The sequence below is a fragment of the Phacochoerus africanus genome, chromosome 2 (genome assembly GCF_016906955.1).
Source record: "Phacochoerus africanus isolate WHEZ1 chromosome 2, ROS_Pafr_v1, whole genome shotgun sequence".
NCBI classification, from domain to species: domain Eukaryota; kingdom Metazoa; phylum Chordata; class Mammalia; order Artiodactyla; family Suidae; genus Phacochoerus; species Phacochoerus africanus.
The window spans coordinates 278,159,027-278,174,897 of NC_062545.1; the positions used below are offsets into that span (position 1 = coordinate 278,159,027).

The window sequence follows — 15,871 nt, forward strand, 5'->3', positions numbered from 1 at the left end:
TCACCAAGACACCGAAAGCTGCATCATTTGCCCCAAGACCACGGCGAGCTAAGAACACGAGCCTTCTTGAAGGCTGATGCTGGTGAACAGGGATTAACCTGTGAATAAGCAAGGAGCTCCCATGGTAGCTCAGTAGGTTAAGAGCCTGACTAGCATCCACGAGGACGCAGGTCCAATCCCTGGCCTCGCTCAGTGGGTTAAGGATCCGGCGATGCCCTGAGCTGTGGTGCAGGTCGCCGATGCGGCTTGGATCCCACGCTGCTGTGGCAGGGGTGGAGGCCGGCAGCTGCAGCTCCCATTTGACCCCTAGCCTGGGAACCTCCATATGCCGCAGGTGTGGCCCTAAAAAGAAGAGAATCTGAATAAGCAAAATAAGAAATGAAAGAGGAGAAATCACAACGGATACCGTAGAAATACCACAAGCCGTGAGAGACCTCTCTGGGGAACTACGTGCCGTCAGACATGGACCGCTGCGGAAGAAATGGACAACTTTCTGGAAGCGCACAGCCCCCCAGGTCTGGATCAAGAAGAAATCGGTAACGTGAACAGACTAGAAGTGACCACCTAGAAGTGAAACAGAAAAAAAACTCTTTTTTAGAAAAATCTGAACGTAAGTCATCAGGTTCTAACACGGAAACGGTGGCTCTTGCCACCGCCTGTCGCCTGCCCTGAGCTCCACGTGGGATTTCTGTGGGCGCGTCTGCAGGGCTGTGCGCTGAGCAGAAGGGAGACCCCGGTATTCACGGCCCAGGTCCACACCTGCCGGTTCAGTGGCCACCGAGGCCGTCCAGCACATGAAACGGGGCGCGTCTGACTTGAGATGTGTGCTGTGGGAGCGCAGAACACGCTGGGCTCTGAAGACAAACGTAGGAGGAGAGAGCCTCAGCTCCCACCCACCCACGGATGCGGATGAGACGGGTCTGGAGAGCAAAGGACGAGGCTGTGACACACCGAAACCCACCTGCTGCTTTTCACCTCCTGGGATGTGCTTCCTAGAACCCGGGCGCCGCCAAGGCCGCCCACGGAGCTCTCACGCTGGACACCTCCACACCCGCCGGGCTTCCCCCGGGCGGTTTTCAAGCCCTGTAATGCGACCCTGGCTCCGCTGAAATCCAAGGACTCCAGCAATGCCGCGTGGGTGGGGGGCCACGACGTCTCTCCAGAGGGAGGCTTTGTGACAACGCCCTGGAGGGGGGCACCCCGCTTCCCCACCTCCCTTCCGAGGGGGCCCTTCACCTCAAGTGGGTGACCTAAGAGGTGGCAGAGGGAGCCCACAGCGGCAGGTGTTTTCCAAGTCTTTGTAAGGCCGTGGCGCAGGATGTTGAGCCTTCCGTGGTGGGTGATGTCAGCAGAACCTTCGATGATGCGGGGGCGTCAGGAAGTCACAGTCACAATGACGCCCCCGGCGGCAGGGGCTCCTCGTGGCCGCCGGACGACAGGATTTGGTCCCGCCCGAACCATTCAAGGGAATTTTATTTGGTTTGTTCCTTTGTGTTTTATTAAAGTATAGTTGATTTACAATGTTTTAAAAATTTCTGCTATAGGAGTTCCCATCCTGGCTCAGTGGTTAATGAATCCAACTAGGAACCATGAGGTCGTGGGTTCAATCCCTGGCCTTGCTCGGGGGGTTAAGGATCCGGCGTTGCCGTGAGCTGTGGTGTGGGTTGCAGACGCGGCTCGGATCCCGTGTTGCTGAGGCTCTGCCGTAGGCCGGTGGCTACAGCTCTGATTGGACCCCTAGCCTGGGAACTTCCATATGTCGCAGGAGCAGCCCTAGAAAAGGCAAAAAGACAAAAATAAATTTTTTAATAAATAAATAAATAAAAATTTTCTGCTATAAAGTGACCCATACATGTATACACATTCTTTTTTTTTTTTTATGGCCACACCCTTGGCAAATGGATGTTCCCGGGCTAGGGGTCAAACTGGAGCCCCAGTGGCTGGCCTACACCCCAGCAACAGCAACGCGGGATCCTTAATCCACTGAGCAAGGCCAGGGACCGAACCCGCATCCTCATGGATACTGGTTGGGTTGGTAACCCACTGAGCCATATCTATACATTCTCTAGACAAATGCCGTATGATGTCTCTCATACATGGACTCTAAAACATGGCACAAAGGAAGGGTGTTTCCAATTGTCTTTCGATTCTCGCTTCCTCCGTCGTCCCTCCTGCTGCCTAGAGACTGACCCGGCAGGGAGGCGACCCAAGCGGTGTGTGTTCACGCGTATGACGCAGAGAGTGGCCCCCGACCCCACCCCCGCCCCCCGGGCAGCGGATTCGTCCCCAGAAAGCAAACCCCCTCTTCCGCTTTCCAGAATGTTCTTTAAGTACCCATCCCTCTGGCCACAAAAAGAGCACACTTAGGAGTTCCCGACGTGGAGCAGTGGAAACAAATCCGACTAGGAACCATGAGGTTGCAGGTTCGAGCCCCGGCCTCGCTCAGTAGGTTAAGGATCCAGCGTTGCCGTGAGCTGTGATATAGGTTGCAGACGTGGCTCAGATCTGGCATTGCTGTGGCTGTGGCGTAGGCCAGCAGGGACAGCTCCGATTAGACCCCCCGCCTGGGAACCTCCCTATGCCACGGGTGTGGCCCTAAAAAGCAAAAAAACAAAAACAAAAACAAAAAGCCCGCTTCCTGTTAGAATATCTGTGGGCTGCGGGGAAATGCAGTGGAACGAGGATGGCCTGTGATCTCACTCCCCAGAGAGTCCCCCCAACCCCCCCCGCCCCCCGCCATGAGCGTAACGTGGTCCCGCATTTACCTGGAAACATGTTCCCTTTTATTACTGAGAAAGTCAGACCCACACAAGGTGTATGAAATTCCTGGGGCTACTGCCACAAAGTGCCACAAACTATTGTCTTCAGAGGACAGAGATTCATTCTCCGGCAGGCGTGGGGCCAGAAGGCACGAGTCGAGGTGTCTGCCGGCCGCACTGTCTCCGTGCCCCGAAGTGGCGCAGGCGGTGGCACCCTCGCTCCAGTCCCTGCCTCTCTGGCCGCGGGGCCGGCTCCTCTGCACTCATACTTGGCCCCGTGTTCGCCTGCTGGGCAGTTGCCTGTGGACAACGCTGAGCGTGTTGAGGGCACCTCCGCTCAGAAGGCCTCCCGGGTCCTGGGCTCCGTCCCCAAGGAGGGCAGACCCCAGGCAGTGGGCCAGCCGGACCCCATTGCCCCGATGTCCCAGAGCAAGTGACTTGGACACACCTGCTTCTCCCAGCAGCCAAGGCTGACCTTGAATGTGGATCCCCTGTGCACAGGCCGACCCGGCACAGGGGGCGGAAGAGAAGGAAGCCCCGCCCTGCTCTCCCCTTCGCTCTGAGAGCAGAATCCTTCCCACATGCCGCCCCTGGGCCCCGTGCCGTCTCTCTGGGTCCCATTGCAGCCTCTGCACTTTCACAGCTTCCCTTCCCTCTGCCTGGATGCTCTTCCAGGGGCCTCGATGAGGGGACCAGGCTTCTCATTCTGGGGCCAAGCCCACCCCAGCCTCCTTGGGACCCCACAGTCCAGGAGGAAGCTCTCACACGGGCTCAGACCCTCCTCCTGCACCATCCCCGTCCTTGCTGTGCCAAAGAGAAGGGGGGGCTCTCTGATGGCCTTTGTGCCAGGCCTGGGACCCTTTGGAGGCGAAAGAGCCGGGAGGTGGCGCTGGCCCAAGCTGCCTCTCCCCACAGGGGAGTATTGGCTCCTCCGCTAACCTCCAAAGACTTGAGTCTGGAGCACTGTGGGGGGCGGCTGCAGAACTCCCAGGGGGCCGAGACCCGCTCTCTGGACTCCTCAGGAGGTCCCAGCAGGAGGCCGGGTTGGAGGTCACCTAACTGAATATCTAGATGGACCCAGCAGCCCCGGGCTCTCCAGGGACCCGGTAGGGAACGGCCCTTCCGCAGCGTGTGGAGAACGGAGCATGTGCCGGGCCGGTGGGGGTGGGCGGGGGCTCGAGGTTGTCAGGAGCAGGCATGAGCCACATCTGCCACGTCCTGACCCCAGCAGGGGCATCTCTCCTCCTTCACTTTGGGCCCAAAGCCTGTGCCCCAGTGGGGGTCAGGCCATCTGGTCTGTGCTGCCCAAGGAGGGGCCCCAGGGGAGCCCTCCTGATCACTGGCGGGCCGCAGGTCACCCCCACGTCCCCGCGGGGCGCTCTCTCATAGCATCGACCTGCAGCCACGCCAACTCTACTCGGGGGACCTCTAGTCCAGCCGAAGCTGTCCTACTGCAGAACCATTTCTGAGACTTAGAGACGGAAGCCCAGGTGAGAGACGCCTGCACAGATAACTGCTCCCAGGTGAGAGGGTGTCTGCTCAGACACCTGCTCCCAGGTGGGGAGAGACGCTTATAGATGGGTCCCAACAGCTCTTTCCTTGGACAGCAGGATGTCACCTGAGACCCACTTGTCTGGAAAACAGTGGGTCCCTCCCAAATTCTGAGTGACCAAACCAGGTCCCACTGGGAAGGGAGAGGGTCTCAGGGAGGCTGGGAGCCCTCTGGGAAGCATGACACAGCCACCGGCAATTGCATGGAACATCTACCGTGAATAAGATAGAGCCCACCCAGCCCTCCTCCACCTGCTTGCCCCGCGAGCAGAGCAAGACAGAGGCATCCTACAGGGGTTTCTGGGCCCAGGTGAGACCCAGCTGATGGACAGCTGGTGTAGCTTTGTGTCGGAAGAGCTGGTGGGAGCCCACGCGTCCACAGAAGCAAGGACACGGGGGGCAGTGGCAGCCAGGGGGTGGCTCCCAGGGCTCCCTTTTTATCTCCCAGAGGATGGGATCCTTGCAGCCACATGACAGTTCTGGGTACCTGTGCTGCCTGGATCACCTGTGTGCTAAGGACCTGTCATAGTCCGTGATGAGAAGCGAGCGTGAAAGAAAAACATCACGTGATGCCCAACCTGGATGAGGGTGAAGCAGTGCCACCAGGTTGTCCCAGAGCCCCAAGAAGTGAGCATGCCCTACAGCTGGAGGAATCCCAGAAGTGTCACCACGGGGTGGGGCTTTTTAGGGCCAGAATCTCTCCATGGCACCAACAACCATAAGAAACCAGTCTCTCCATATCTGTTACCCTAAAACATTCAGCCCCTTTCACTCATGCCTGGGGACCATCCTATACCACCAATATCCATCCAGCCAGCCATCCATCCCCTCAGCATCCGTCGTCTGCGACCCAAACACCCAGCCTCCCACCATCCATCCACCCACCCACCATCCATCACCCTGCCCTATATCACCCAACCAACCCTAACCCGAACCCTAACCCTAACCCTAACCCTAATCCTAACCCAAACCCTAACCCTAACCCCTAACCCTAACCCTCACCCAACCCTAACCCTAACTCTAACCCAAACCCTAACCCTAACCCTAACCCGAACCCGAACCCGAACCCGAACCCGAACCCTAACCCCTAACCCTAACCCTCACCCAACCCTAACCCGAACCCTAACCCTAACCCTAACCCTAACCCCTAACCCTAACCCTCACCCAACCCTAACCCGAACCAGAACCCTAACCCTAACCCTAACCCTAACCCTAACCCTAACCCTAACCCGAACCCTAAAGCTAACCCGAACCCGAACCCGAACCCGAACCCCTAACCCCAAACCCGAACCCGTATCCGAACCCGAACCCGAACCCGAACCCTAACCCTAACCCCCGAACCCGAACCCGAACCCGAACCCGAACCCGAACCCGAACCCTAACCCCTAACCCTAACCCCTAACCCTAACCCTAACCCTAACCCCTAACCCTAACCCGAACCCCCGAACCCGAACCCGAACCCGAACCCTAACCCTAACCCTAACCCTAACCCCTAACCCTAACCCTAACCCTAACTCCAATCCTCTATCTACCCGACCTTCCATCCACCATCCATCCCTTGGTCCATCCATCCACCACCCACCTGCCTATGACACCATCTTTACCTAAAAGTCAAGAAAACTTTTGAGATACTTTCTCCCTATTTTTCGTCATTCCATTTTCCCATTCAAGCAGATATTAGGTTCTGTTTGGAGAAATTTGTGAAGAAAAGTGCGGAGATGGGACTGGAGCTTGGAGGGGTGTGGGGCGGGCCCTGTGTGTGCACACATGTGAGTGTGCATGCACGTGCGTTTGCGGGTCTGTGAGTCCGTGTCTGTTTCTGTCGTCGTTCACGGAGCAGAATGTTGACGGAGCATCTTGATGGGGAGGTGACCCCCGCGAGCACGGGAGCGAGAGGGTGGGGACCGGCCATGGCTGCTGGCAGGGACTTGGGGTCAGAGCCCAGTGCATCCCACCAGGAGGGCCCTTCAAGCAGGCGTCATCTCAGAGAGTCACATAGTCCCAGGGCCAAACCACCAGAAGCCCTGCTCCTCCGGGAGCTCATGGAAATCCTGACGCCGGCAGACACATCATAGCTGCCTCCGAGACAGACCATGACCTTCAAATGGGAGTCGTGGGGACGTGGGTGAGCGGAGAGGGTTTCTGGGAAGAAGCATCTCCCCACCCAGTCTCCAGGAATTGCTCGCATGGACCAAAGGCGCCAGCTCTGTCCCCACACCCTCCCTGTCCTCTTACCGTGCCCCCTGCTCTCACGGTGACCGAGGGTGGGGACCCTACTGTGAGCAAAGAAGCTGCCGACGGCTGATGGTCAAGCCAGGGTGACCAAAAAGAACAGGACGTGACAGGAGCGGTGTGCTCTGCAGGTGGGTGATCCGGGCCCCACACTGAGCAGGACAGAGGTGCCCGTCAGGGCGGGCTCGGCTCACTCAGGGACACAGGGAAGGCCAGCCGTCGGGTCAGGCAGCAGGTGAGGAGGCGAGCCCGTGAAGCCACCGTGCGTCGTTTCCTGTTTGTTCAGGGTCACCCTGCCCAGAGCACGGCTCTCCTGAGAACAGGGGCTTAACTCTAATCCCAGCGCCTGGATGTAGCAGTTGCTTGATAAAAAAGGTATTCGGTCAATAAATACACTGTGCCTGTCATTTAAAATAGGATTTAGGGTCCACTGTCCTGGTCAGTCCAGCTCAGCCCCCACCCTGAGCCCCGACCACGAGCCCCCCAGTACCTGGATGCAGCGGGAGGACGGGGCCTGCCCACGTCTGTTCTGGGACCCTGACCCGTACACGTGGCTGCCCGAGCGTGCGCATGCTCTCGAATCTGAGCGCCCAGGTGGGGCAGGGCTGGGAGGGGCTGGCTGCTCCAACGGTACCACCCTTTGCTGCTCAGGTCCTGTGGCTCCGCGAGCCAGCAAGGCCACGGTGTCATTTGCCTCTGTGGCCACCAGGGCTTCTGGCCAAGATGCCTGCCCGTCCCCACTGCCCTTTGCAGCTTCAGACCCAGTCGGAGCCCCATCCAGGCAGCCTCCAGTGGAAGCCATTGCGGGCAGACACTGGGAGCTGTGGGGGCGGCCGTGGCAACTCTTGGCCAAGTTCCCAGCAACAGCGGCCTGTGGGGAGGACGGGGCGGCGCCACAGGCCGGAAACCACAGCACAGGACCGGGTATAAAGGGGGCAGGTGGCAGGCCAGGCATGCCCCGAGGTCATGGCGCTGCTCCTGCTAAGTCTGTGGCTGAGCCTGGTCTCTGCCCAGGACCTCAGCCCCCGAACCATCGTGCGGAGAAACTATGACATAGCTAGGGTGACCCGAGGCCTGGCCTGCCCTCACCTGGGGGTTTGGATCTGCAACCAGAAGCTGTTCCTGGGGCCTCTCGCTCCCAGCTGCTATGGCAACCTGGGAGGAGAGGGGTCCTGGGAGGGCAGAGGGGTCCTGGGAGGGCAGAGGGGTCCTGGAAAGGGAGGGGTCCTAGGAGGACAGAGGGGTCCTGGGAGGGCAGAGGGGTTCTGGGAGGGCAGAGGGGGTCCTGGAAGGGCAGAGGGGTCCTGGGAGGGCAGAGGGGTCCTGGGAGGGCAGGGGGTCCTGGGAGGGCAGAGGGGTCCTGGAAGGGCAGAGGGGTCCTGGGAGGGGTGGGGTCCTGGGAGGGGTGGGGTCCTGGGAGGGCAGAGGGGTCCTAGAAGGGCAGAGGGATTCTGGGAGGGCAGAGGGGGTCCTGGAAGGGCAGAGAGGTCCTGGAAGGGCAGAGGGGGTCCTGGGAGGGCAGAGGGGTCCTGGGAGGGGAGGGGTCCTGGAATGGCAGAGGGGTTCTGGGAGGGCAGAGGGGTCCTGGAAGGGCAGAGGGGTCCTGGGAGGGCAGAGGGGTCCTGGGAGGGGTGGGGTCCTGGGAGGGCAGAGGGGTCCTGGAAGGGCAGAGGGGTCCTGGGAGGGGTGGGGTCCTAGGAGGGCAGAGGGGTCCTGGGAGGGCAGAGGGGTCCTGGGAGGGCAGAGGGGTCCTGGGAGGGCAGAGGGGGTCCTGGGAGGGCAGAGGGGTCCTGGAAGGGCAGAGGGGTCCTGGAAGGGCAGAGGGGTCCTGGGAGGGGTGGGGTCCTGGGAGGGGTGGGGTCCTGGGAGGGCAGAGGGGTCCTGGGAGGGCAGAGGGGTCCTGGGAGGGGTGGGGTCCTGGGAGGGCAGAGGGGTCCTGGGAGGGCAGAGGGGTCCTGGGAAGGGAGGGGTCCTGGGAGGGCAGAGGAGGTCCTGGAAGGGCAGAGGGGGTCCTAGGAGGGCAGAGGGGTCCTGGGAGGGGAGGGGCCCAGCACCCACTGCGGCGTCGCCCCCAGGTGTCGGGGACCTGGTACTCCATCTCCATGGCCTCTGACGACATGAAGCGCATAGAGGAAAACGGGGACCTGCATGTCTTCGTGCAGAGCATCGAGAGCCTCGAAGACGGCCGTCTGAAGTTCAATTTCCACTTCATGTGAGGAGCCCCCCCGCCCCACGGGACTCTCGCCTCCGCCCCCACCCGTGAAGCAGCCTCCTCCGGGGGGCTCCAGGGGGCTGCATGTCGGGCAGGGGCACGGGGGCGGGGGCCGCGGAGCGCTGAGGCTGGGGCGGGTCCGGGGACGGAGGCTGCTCCACTCCAGACGGTCCACAGGCTGCACGGGGAGTGCGTGGAGGTGGCCGTGGTCTGTGACAGGACGGACAGGAACGGGGAATACACGCTGGCCTGTGAGTGGGCGCGGGCTCCGCCCTGTCTGGGGCCCCCTCCCTCGGGGCCCGGGCTGATGGCGGGGATTTTAAAAAAGTGAGAGGAGTGGGCCTGACATGTGACCGCTCAGGGCCCCCCCCCCCGGGGGGGGGGAGGGCCAGCCTGGGGCTTAGGGAGGTGAGGGGGCGAGGGTCCCGGGGGCGAGGTGGGGCCCTCTGTCCGTGCCCTGGGCCGCCCTCCCGGGGCCGCAGGCGCTGAGCCCAGCGTCCTCGCAGACTTGGGGGAGAACAGGCTGTTGGTCTCGGAGACAGACTACCGGCTGTTTGTGACCTTCCGTCTCCAGAACATCAGAAACGGGACGAAGACGCAAGTGCTGGCGCTCTACGGTACCGCCTCCCCCCCCCCCCCGCCCCGGGGACCCCGCCTCTCAAGTCAGGCCCTGCCCTGGTGGGGTCTCGCCACACCCCAAGGGGCCCACAGCCAGGCCGCCCGCAGGCCATCCAGTCCAGGGCCAGCGCGGACCCCCCCCCCCGCCCCAACTTGGCACCAGTGTCCTCTCTCTGCGGCCCAAACCCTTCCACACGGTGCCAAGGGGCCCCTGAAGGACCTCTGGCCCCTGCCGTTCTGTCGTCAGGACGGCTCTCAGAGCTGAAACCCAGCTTCCTGCACAGATTTGAAAAAGTCTGCAAAACCTACGGGCTTGGCCCGGAAAATATCATCAGCCTGAGCCATCAAGGTAGGGCTCGCGCCCTTCGACGCCAGCAGCCGGGGCGGGGAGGAGCTGAGGCTCCCGCTCAGCCGGGCCCCGGCGGCAGCCGAGACCCTAGGGTGGGACAGGCACCTCGGCAAGGCCCCGTCTGAGAGCCCGGCTCTCTCCCCAGATCCCTGTTACAGATACGGGAGGTAGAGGAGACCACCCAGGCCTTCGGTGCGTGAGCTCGGCCCGGGCGGGCGGGCGGCCGAGGAGCGGGGTGCACCGGGTGCGGCCCCTTCTCACAGCCCATCCCTCACCCTGCCCCTGGGGGGGGGTCTCCTGCGCGAGTAACGGGCACCTCCCGGGGTGGTGGGGTCTGTGTCCTGGGGTGGCCGGGACACTGGACCACAAACGGGGGCCCTCAAAACCCAGAAAGGTATTCTCTTGCAGCTTTGCAGCCCCGAGTCTGAACCCCAGCCTGAGCTGCCCCAGGAGGCCCCAGCTCCTCGGCCCGTGAGCACATCACCCAGCCTCAGCTCCGGAGTCACACGGCTCCTCCTCCGTGTCCCTGTCTCTCCTCTTCTGTCTCCTGCAGGTCCACCTGCCGGTGGATGTAGCCCTCCCCACCCCCAATAATCCAGGTGACCGTGTCTCACGGCCTCAATCACACCTGCAAAGCGACTTCTCCATAAAAGTCCCTTCTCAGGTTCTGGACGCTGAGCTCTGAATACGGACATGTGGGGGGGCCCCTTCTCCAGCTGCCCACCCTCCTCAGGCACCAGCCCCACCCCAGCCAAGATCACCCCCTCCTTCCCCGGGAACTGGCCCCCGGAGCCATCTCACCCGAGAAGTGGGGGCCCCGAGCACCCCTGATGAGGGTCCATGAGGTTTGGGGAGAGGTCCCAAGGGAGTGCGCCGGGCCCCCACCTCTCAGCGAATACATGGGGGAGGGTCCTGACCATCCCCAGGTATTTCCTGGGTTAAAAGCACCCACCCTGAGAGACGGGACAAAGTGACACACAAAAACCTCTACGCGGCTCTGCCCACGGTCACCCAGCTGTGAGAGCCCACATCCCCCCGCAGGCAGGCGGCTGGATAAAGTGAGGTCCGGCCACACACCAGACACAGCTCCACGTGAAAGGCGTGGGCCCAGGGGTCTCGAGGGAATTGTGTCAAGCAGCCAACCCCAAAAGGCAACGCTGTGGATTCTGTTGGCATGACAATCTCCAAGTGACAAAACCGGTGACTTAGGGGGATTGGGGTGGGAGGGGCCAGAGGGGGTGGGTGTGGCTTACAAGGGCAGCAGGAGGGGCTCTTGTGGTGGGTCGTTCTGGGTCTGGACTGCAGTGGACACAGCCTGGCACTAAATCCACACACCCTCGGTGCCTGGGATGGGGGGTCCGCACGGGGAGAGTGGTACCGAGCCCGGCTTCCGGTGGCTGCTGTCCTGCGGTCCCGCGAGGTGCCAGCACCAGAGGCTGGATGACGAGGAGGACCAGGGGTCCCTCCGCACTCATCCTCACAACTGCGCATGACCCTGTACCTTCCCGCAAGTGAAAGGTGAGTTCCCGTCGTGGCTCAGCAGTAACGAACCCGACTAGTAGCCACGAGGACGCAGGTTGATTCCTGGCCTCGCTCCGTGGGTTGAAGATCTGGCGTTGCCGTGAGCTGTGGTGTAGGTCACAGACAAGGCTCGGATCCTATGTTGCTGTGGCTGTGGTGTAGGCTGGCAGCTATAGCTCTGATCCAGCCCCTAACCTGGGAACTTACTATGTGCCGCAGGGATGGCCCTAAAAAGAAAAAATAAAATAAAATAAAATAAGAAAATAAAAAGAGGCTGGGAGTTCCCATCATGGCTCATCAGAAACAAATCTGACTAGTATCCATGAGGACTCGGGTCCGATCCCTGGCCTCACTCAGTGGGTTAAGGATCCTGCGTTGCTGTGGCTGTGGTGGAGACTGGCAGCTACCGCTGCAATTCGACCCCTAGCCTGGGAACCTCCGTGTGCCATGGGTATGGCTGTAAAAAGCAAAAAAGAGAGAGAGAGAGGACATTGACTCTGTGCTCCCGAGTCAACGGAGAACGTGTTACCAGGCTCCACCTGTCTCAGCAGATGGGGCGCTTCCCCCGCAGCCCAGCCTCACCACCAACTCAGATCAGACCCAGGCCCAGCCCACCCTCAGTGCCCTGCCCCCCAGGCCTCTCTGCCCCCCACCTGGGGCCCCTCCGCCTCCTCCATCTCCCCTCCAAAGAGGAACCAAACTACCCACATGAGCTCCACAACTGCTGACACAGGGGGAGCCCCTGGGCAGGTCAGGGAGGGAGTTCCTGGCCCCTCCCACCCGCAGTCTGAGAACTAGCTGGCTCCACCCCCTCCGCAGGGGAGCACAGCCCGAGACCCTCCCCAGGGACTCCTGCCCCAGAAATCTCCAGGAAGGGGACAGGGGATAGACAGCCCAGGCGGGGAGCAGCAGGACAGGCCCAGGGGCCGGCCCCAAGTCCCAAGGGTGAGTCCCTCAGGCTCACACTCCCAGAGGCTGGGGAACCGCCTCGTGCCACAGTCCGTCCGGAATCACGGAGCCGGGCAGCATGCGGACCAGGGCTCCAGGCCACGGGGACGGAGATGTGTGTCCCTTCCACTGCTGCCAGACACGGGGATAAAGAGGCTCCACCCGGACGGCCAGGGGACTGGGGGCACCCTGCACTCCCACAGCCAGCCCAGTGTCCAGCTCCCTGCCTGGAACCTGAGTCCAGCCTGCTGGGCCATCTCAGGGGACAGGCAGGAAGCTGCCCGCTTGGCCAAGGCCTCCTGGTGCAGAAAGCTGGTGTCTGGGAAGCAGAACAGGGGCTGCCTAGAGGGACCCTTGAGGGAGCGGCTGATGACCCTGGACCACAGGGAAGTCCCGCCCACCCCAGAGGGAGGCTCAGAGGTGAGCTGAGCCCACAGCAGTGTGTGCCCGGGCCGCTGGCCCTCTGCACCTGGTTCTGAAGCTCGTTGTGGAGCTGGGCTGCCTGAGGGCTACTGCCCAACCCACACCCAGAGGTCCCAGGGGGACTAGGTAACAGGTGCAGTGGGCAGGGAAGCTGGCCCCACGGTCCAGGGGTCAGAGACAGGTGAGACACCAAGGAGTGACCGAAGGACTGGGATCACTGCTGGCACTTGCGGTGGCCAGGGTCCAAGCACAGCGAAGGATCACACAGACCAGGGTGGGCCTGACATTATCACAACAAAGTAAGCTGCCCGCTCCTGGGCATCTGTCTTGAGAAAATCCTAATTCAAAAAGATACCTGCACCCCTATGTTCACTGCAACACTAATCACAACAGCCAAGACATGGAAACAACCTAAATGTCCATCAGCAGAAGAATGGATTAAGAAGATGTGGTGTATATACACGATGGAATACTACTCAGCCATAAAAAAGAACAAGGTAATGCCATTCGCAATAACATGGATGGACCTAGAGACTCTCATACTAAGTAAAGTAAGTCAGAGAAAGAAATTCTATATGATATCACTTACATGCAGAATCTAAAATAGAACACAAATGGCGAGCTCCCACTGTGCCTCAGCGGGTTAAGAACCACACTAGTACCAAGAGGATGCAGATGCGATCCCTGGCCTTGCTCAGTGGGTTAAGGATCTGGCATTGCCACACCCTGTGGTGTGGGTCACAGATGCGGCTTGGATCTGGCATTGCTGTGGCTGCGGTGTAGACCGGCAGCTGTGGCTCGGATTGGACCCCTAGCCTGGGAACCTCCATATGCCACAGGTGTGGCCCTACAAAAAATAGGACACAAATGAAATTACTTATGAAATAAAATGGACTCATAGACATAGAGAACAGACTTAGGGTTACCAAGGGGAAAGAGAAGAACCGGGATACATTAGGAGTTGGGGTTAAAAGTACACAGCGCTGCGGATCAGATGCGACTGGGCGTGTTCAGGTACGACCGGAGACACACACTTCCGTGTGTACGAGGACGGAGCTACCGCCCGGCGAACTAGATTCAACACCCTGGAATTTCTCTTAATGGGAAAGAATCGGAACAACTATATGTACATAGAAAACACACATGCACACACACACATATGCATAACAGAGTCGATTTTTGTACACCTGAGACATTGCACATCAATTATACTTCAATTAAAAAATAAAAAAGTCAGCTGCCTCCAGGACCGTCCCCCCCCAAAGCCGGTGGATCCTCAAGAGCGAAGCTCTTCTGTGCCCACACTCGTTCTGGCTGCTGTGATCAGAGAAAGATTTTGTTTTCAAGGGAAAAAGGGACTCAGTCCCACCACAACTGCACGCCCACGGCCCCTGTCAATCACTGCCCTTTATACCCAGACACAGAGGGGACAGGCTACTCGCTCCCAGCCCACGCGAAGGTGCCACCGTCGAGGCTGCCGGGCGGAGCAGAGCACCCTGGGCATGGGGGGCAGGGGGTGGTGCTGGCGGCAGTTTTAGAGGCTGGGTCCAGCAGGGGCAGGGGCTTTGATATCCTGAGTTTCCTGACCGGTGAGCAGGGGTCCCCGGAAGCCACCCCCCCAAGCTGCGTGACGGGGCTCTGCCAGTGCAACGGAGGTATGGAAGCCCCAGGGCAGGGACAGTTCCGGAGTCCTGCCAAGTGAAGTGGGTCAGACTGCAGCGTCCCCGGGGGCGGGGAGGACAGGAAGGAAAGGCGGCCGCCCCCTCCCCGCCCGGCAGGGCCCAAGGCGTCCAGGCGTGTGGCGTCCTCTTTCATCCCGCACCCCCCACGGCCTTCCGGAACACAGCATCCTGCTCCCTGGACCTTGATGGCAGAGGGCAGGAGGTGGGGGGGGGCCTGTGGGTTTTGTCCAGAACACTGACCCTGGCTCCACGGAGCCCCCTGCAGAGCCAGGGCAGGACACAGAGAGCCCAGGGCCCGCTGGGGAGATGGTCTGAGGGCACAGGGTGGGTCTGGCAAGTCCTTCCCCGCCAGGCACAGAACCATTGGGTGCGGGAGGCCACCAGCAAACAGGCCAGCAGCACCCGTGCCGGCGCCTGACTTCCTGCTGTCCCATCTGAGCTCGCGACACCTCCCAGCAGGTGCCGGCTGCTAGAAAGAGAGGAAGGGCCTGGCCGCGGCCCCCACAGGCCAACACAGCACGTCCAGGAGAAGCGGGTTCAGGAACAAGAGGCACCAGGGGAGGGGACAAGGCCCCAAGCCCCTCAGCGGCCATGCTCTTCCAGTAAATCAGGCCAGTGGCCTGGGGGCTCGAGGGGGGGTAGGCAGGGACAGCGAGCTCCCCATCCGGTACAGCCAGGGTCACCCCGGGCCTAGCAGCATCCCTGCACAAAGCAGGCAGCCCTCAGCTAGGAAGGGCAGGAAGGCCAGCCACACCTTCACCTGACACACCACCACCGTGCCCGCCTGGTGTCTGCTCTCCAAGCCTCCTGAAGCTGAGATTTTTCAATTATTCCCAAGAAACACACCTGGAATTACCTACACCCCAGAAAGGCCAGAGCCAGCCCCCTACCCCCGGACGTTTGGGGCTCCTGCAATCACCAAACATGATGCAGCTGCAGGTCCAGGGCAGCACGGATGTGACACGGCACGGGCAGTGTGGCCGGCCGAGCCCAGAGGACCTGACTCGCTGCCCCCAGAGCCCGCGAGGCTGGTGGTCCAGCACATCTGACCTGAAGCTGTCTGCAGGGGGTCTCGGCACCTGCCCACCCAGCTCCCTGTCCCTAGGAGCTGTCCCCGGTCCCAGGAGCTCAAATCTGCCACCCCCGGCTCTGCCCCTTGGACACCCGCTGGAGCAGTAAGAGGGCCCAGGGGGCGGCAGCAATGGGTGTAACTAGAACCGCACCCCCATCCTTCCCATTGGGAATCTCGGTGGGGGGTCTCTTGGGTGTGTGCACGTGCAGGTCGGTGGGTGTGCGTGTCCATCCATGAGCAGTGGCACCACCGGCCACACCACACATCCTTACACCGGTGGATCACTGCCCCCGCCAGCGCTTCGCACGCAGCTGGCTGCCGGGTCTACACGTGGACGCGCGCAGCTCTGGCTCGTTTCGTGTAGCTCCGCGGAGTTCCAAGCCATACTCTGCCCATCCATCCGCTGGTGGTGCCACTGGGGTGCTCCTACCTTTCTACCACCCCTGGGCATGTGCGCGTCCCGCCCAGAGTGGCTCTGTCCCCCACGCCCAGGCACTGCCGCCC

The 15,871-nt window shown here is 61.2% G+C and overlaps 1 protein-coding gene across 1 annotated transcript; it reads left to right on the plus strand.

The window, feature by feature from the left end:
* The first annotated feature begins 7,508 nt into the window (after nucleotides 1–7,508).
* On the plus strand, nucleotides 7,509–9,927 carry LCN9 (lipocalin 9). The gene is made up of 6 exons (XM_047769649.1): nucleotides 7,509–7,604; nucleotides 8,618–8,754; nucleotides 8,932–9,005; nucleotides 9,261–9,371; nucleotides 9,620–9,721; nucleotides 9,867–9,927. The coding sequence occupies exons 1-6, from the start codon at nucleotides 7,509–7,511 to the stop codon at nucleotides 9,890–9,892; spliced, it is 546 nt and encodes a 181-aa protein (XP_047625605.1). The 3' UTR covers nucleotides 9,893–9,927.
* The last annotated feature ends 5,944 nt before the right edge of the window (nucleotides 9,928–15,871 follow it).

Excerpts from the sequence above, each read along its gene's own strand:
- LCN9 (XM_047769649.1), top strand. The coding sequence starts at position 7,509 with ATGGCGCTGCTCCTGCTAAGTCTGTGGCTGAGCCTGGTCTCTGCCCAG. Across the intron at positions 7,605-8,617 it reads GAAACTATGACATAGCTAGG|GTGTCGGGGACCTGGTACTC; the intron begins GTGACCCGAGGC and ends CGTCGCCCCCAG. Across the intron at positions 9,372-9,619 it reads GCAAGTGCTGGCGCTCTACG|GACGGCTCTCAGAGCTGAAA; the intron begins GTACCGCCTCCC and ends TTCTGTCGTCAG.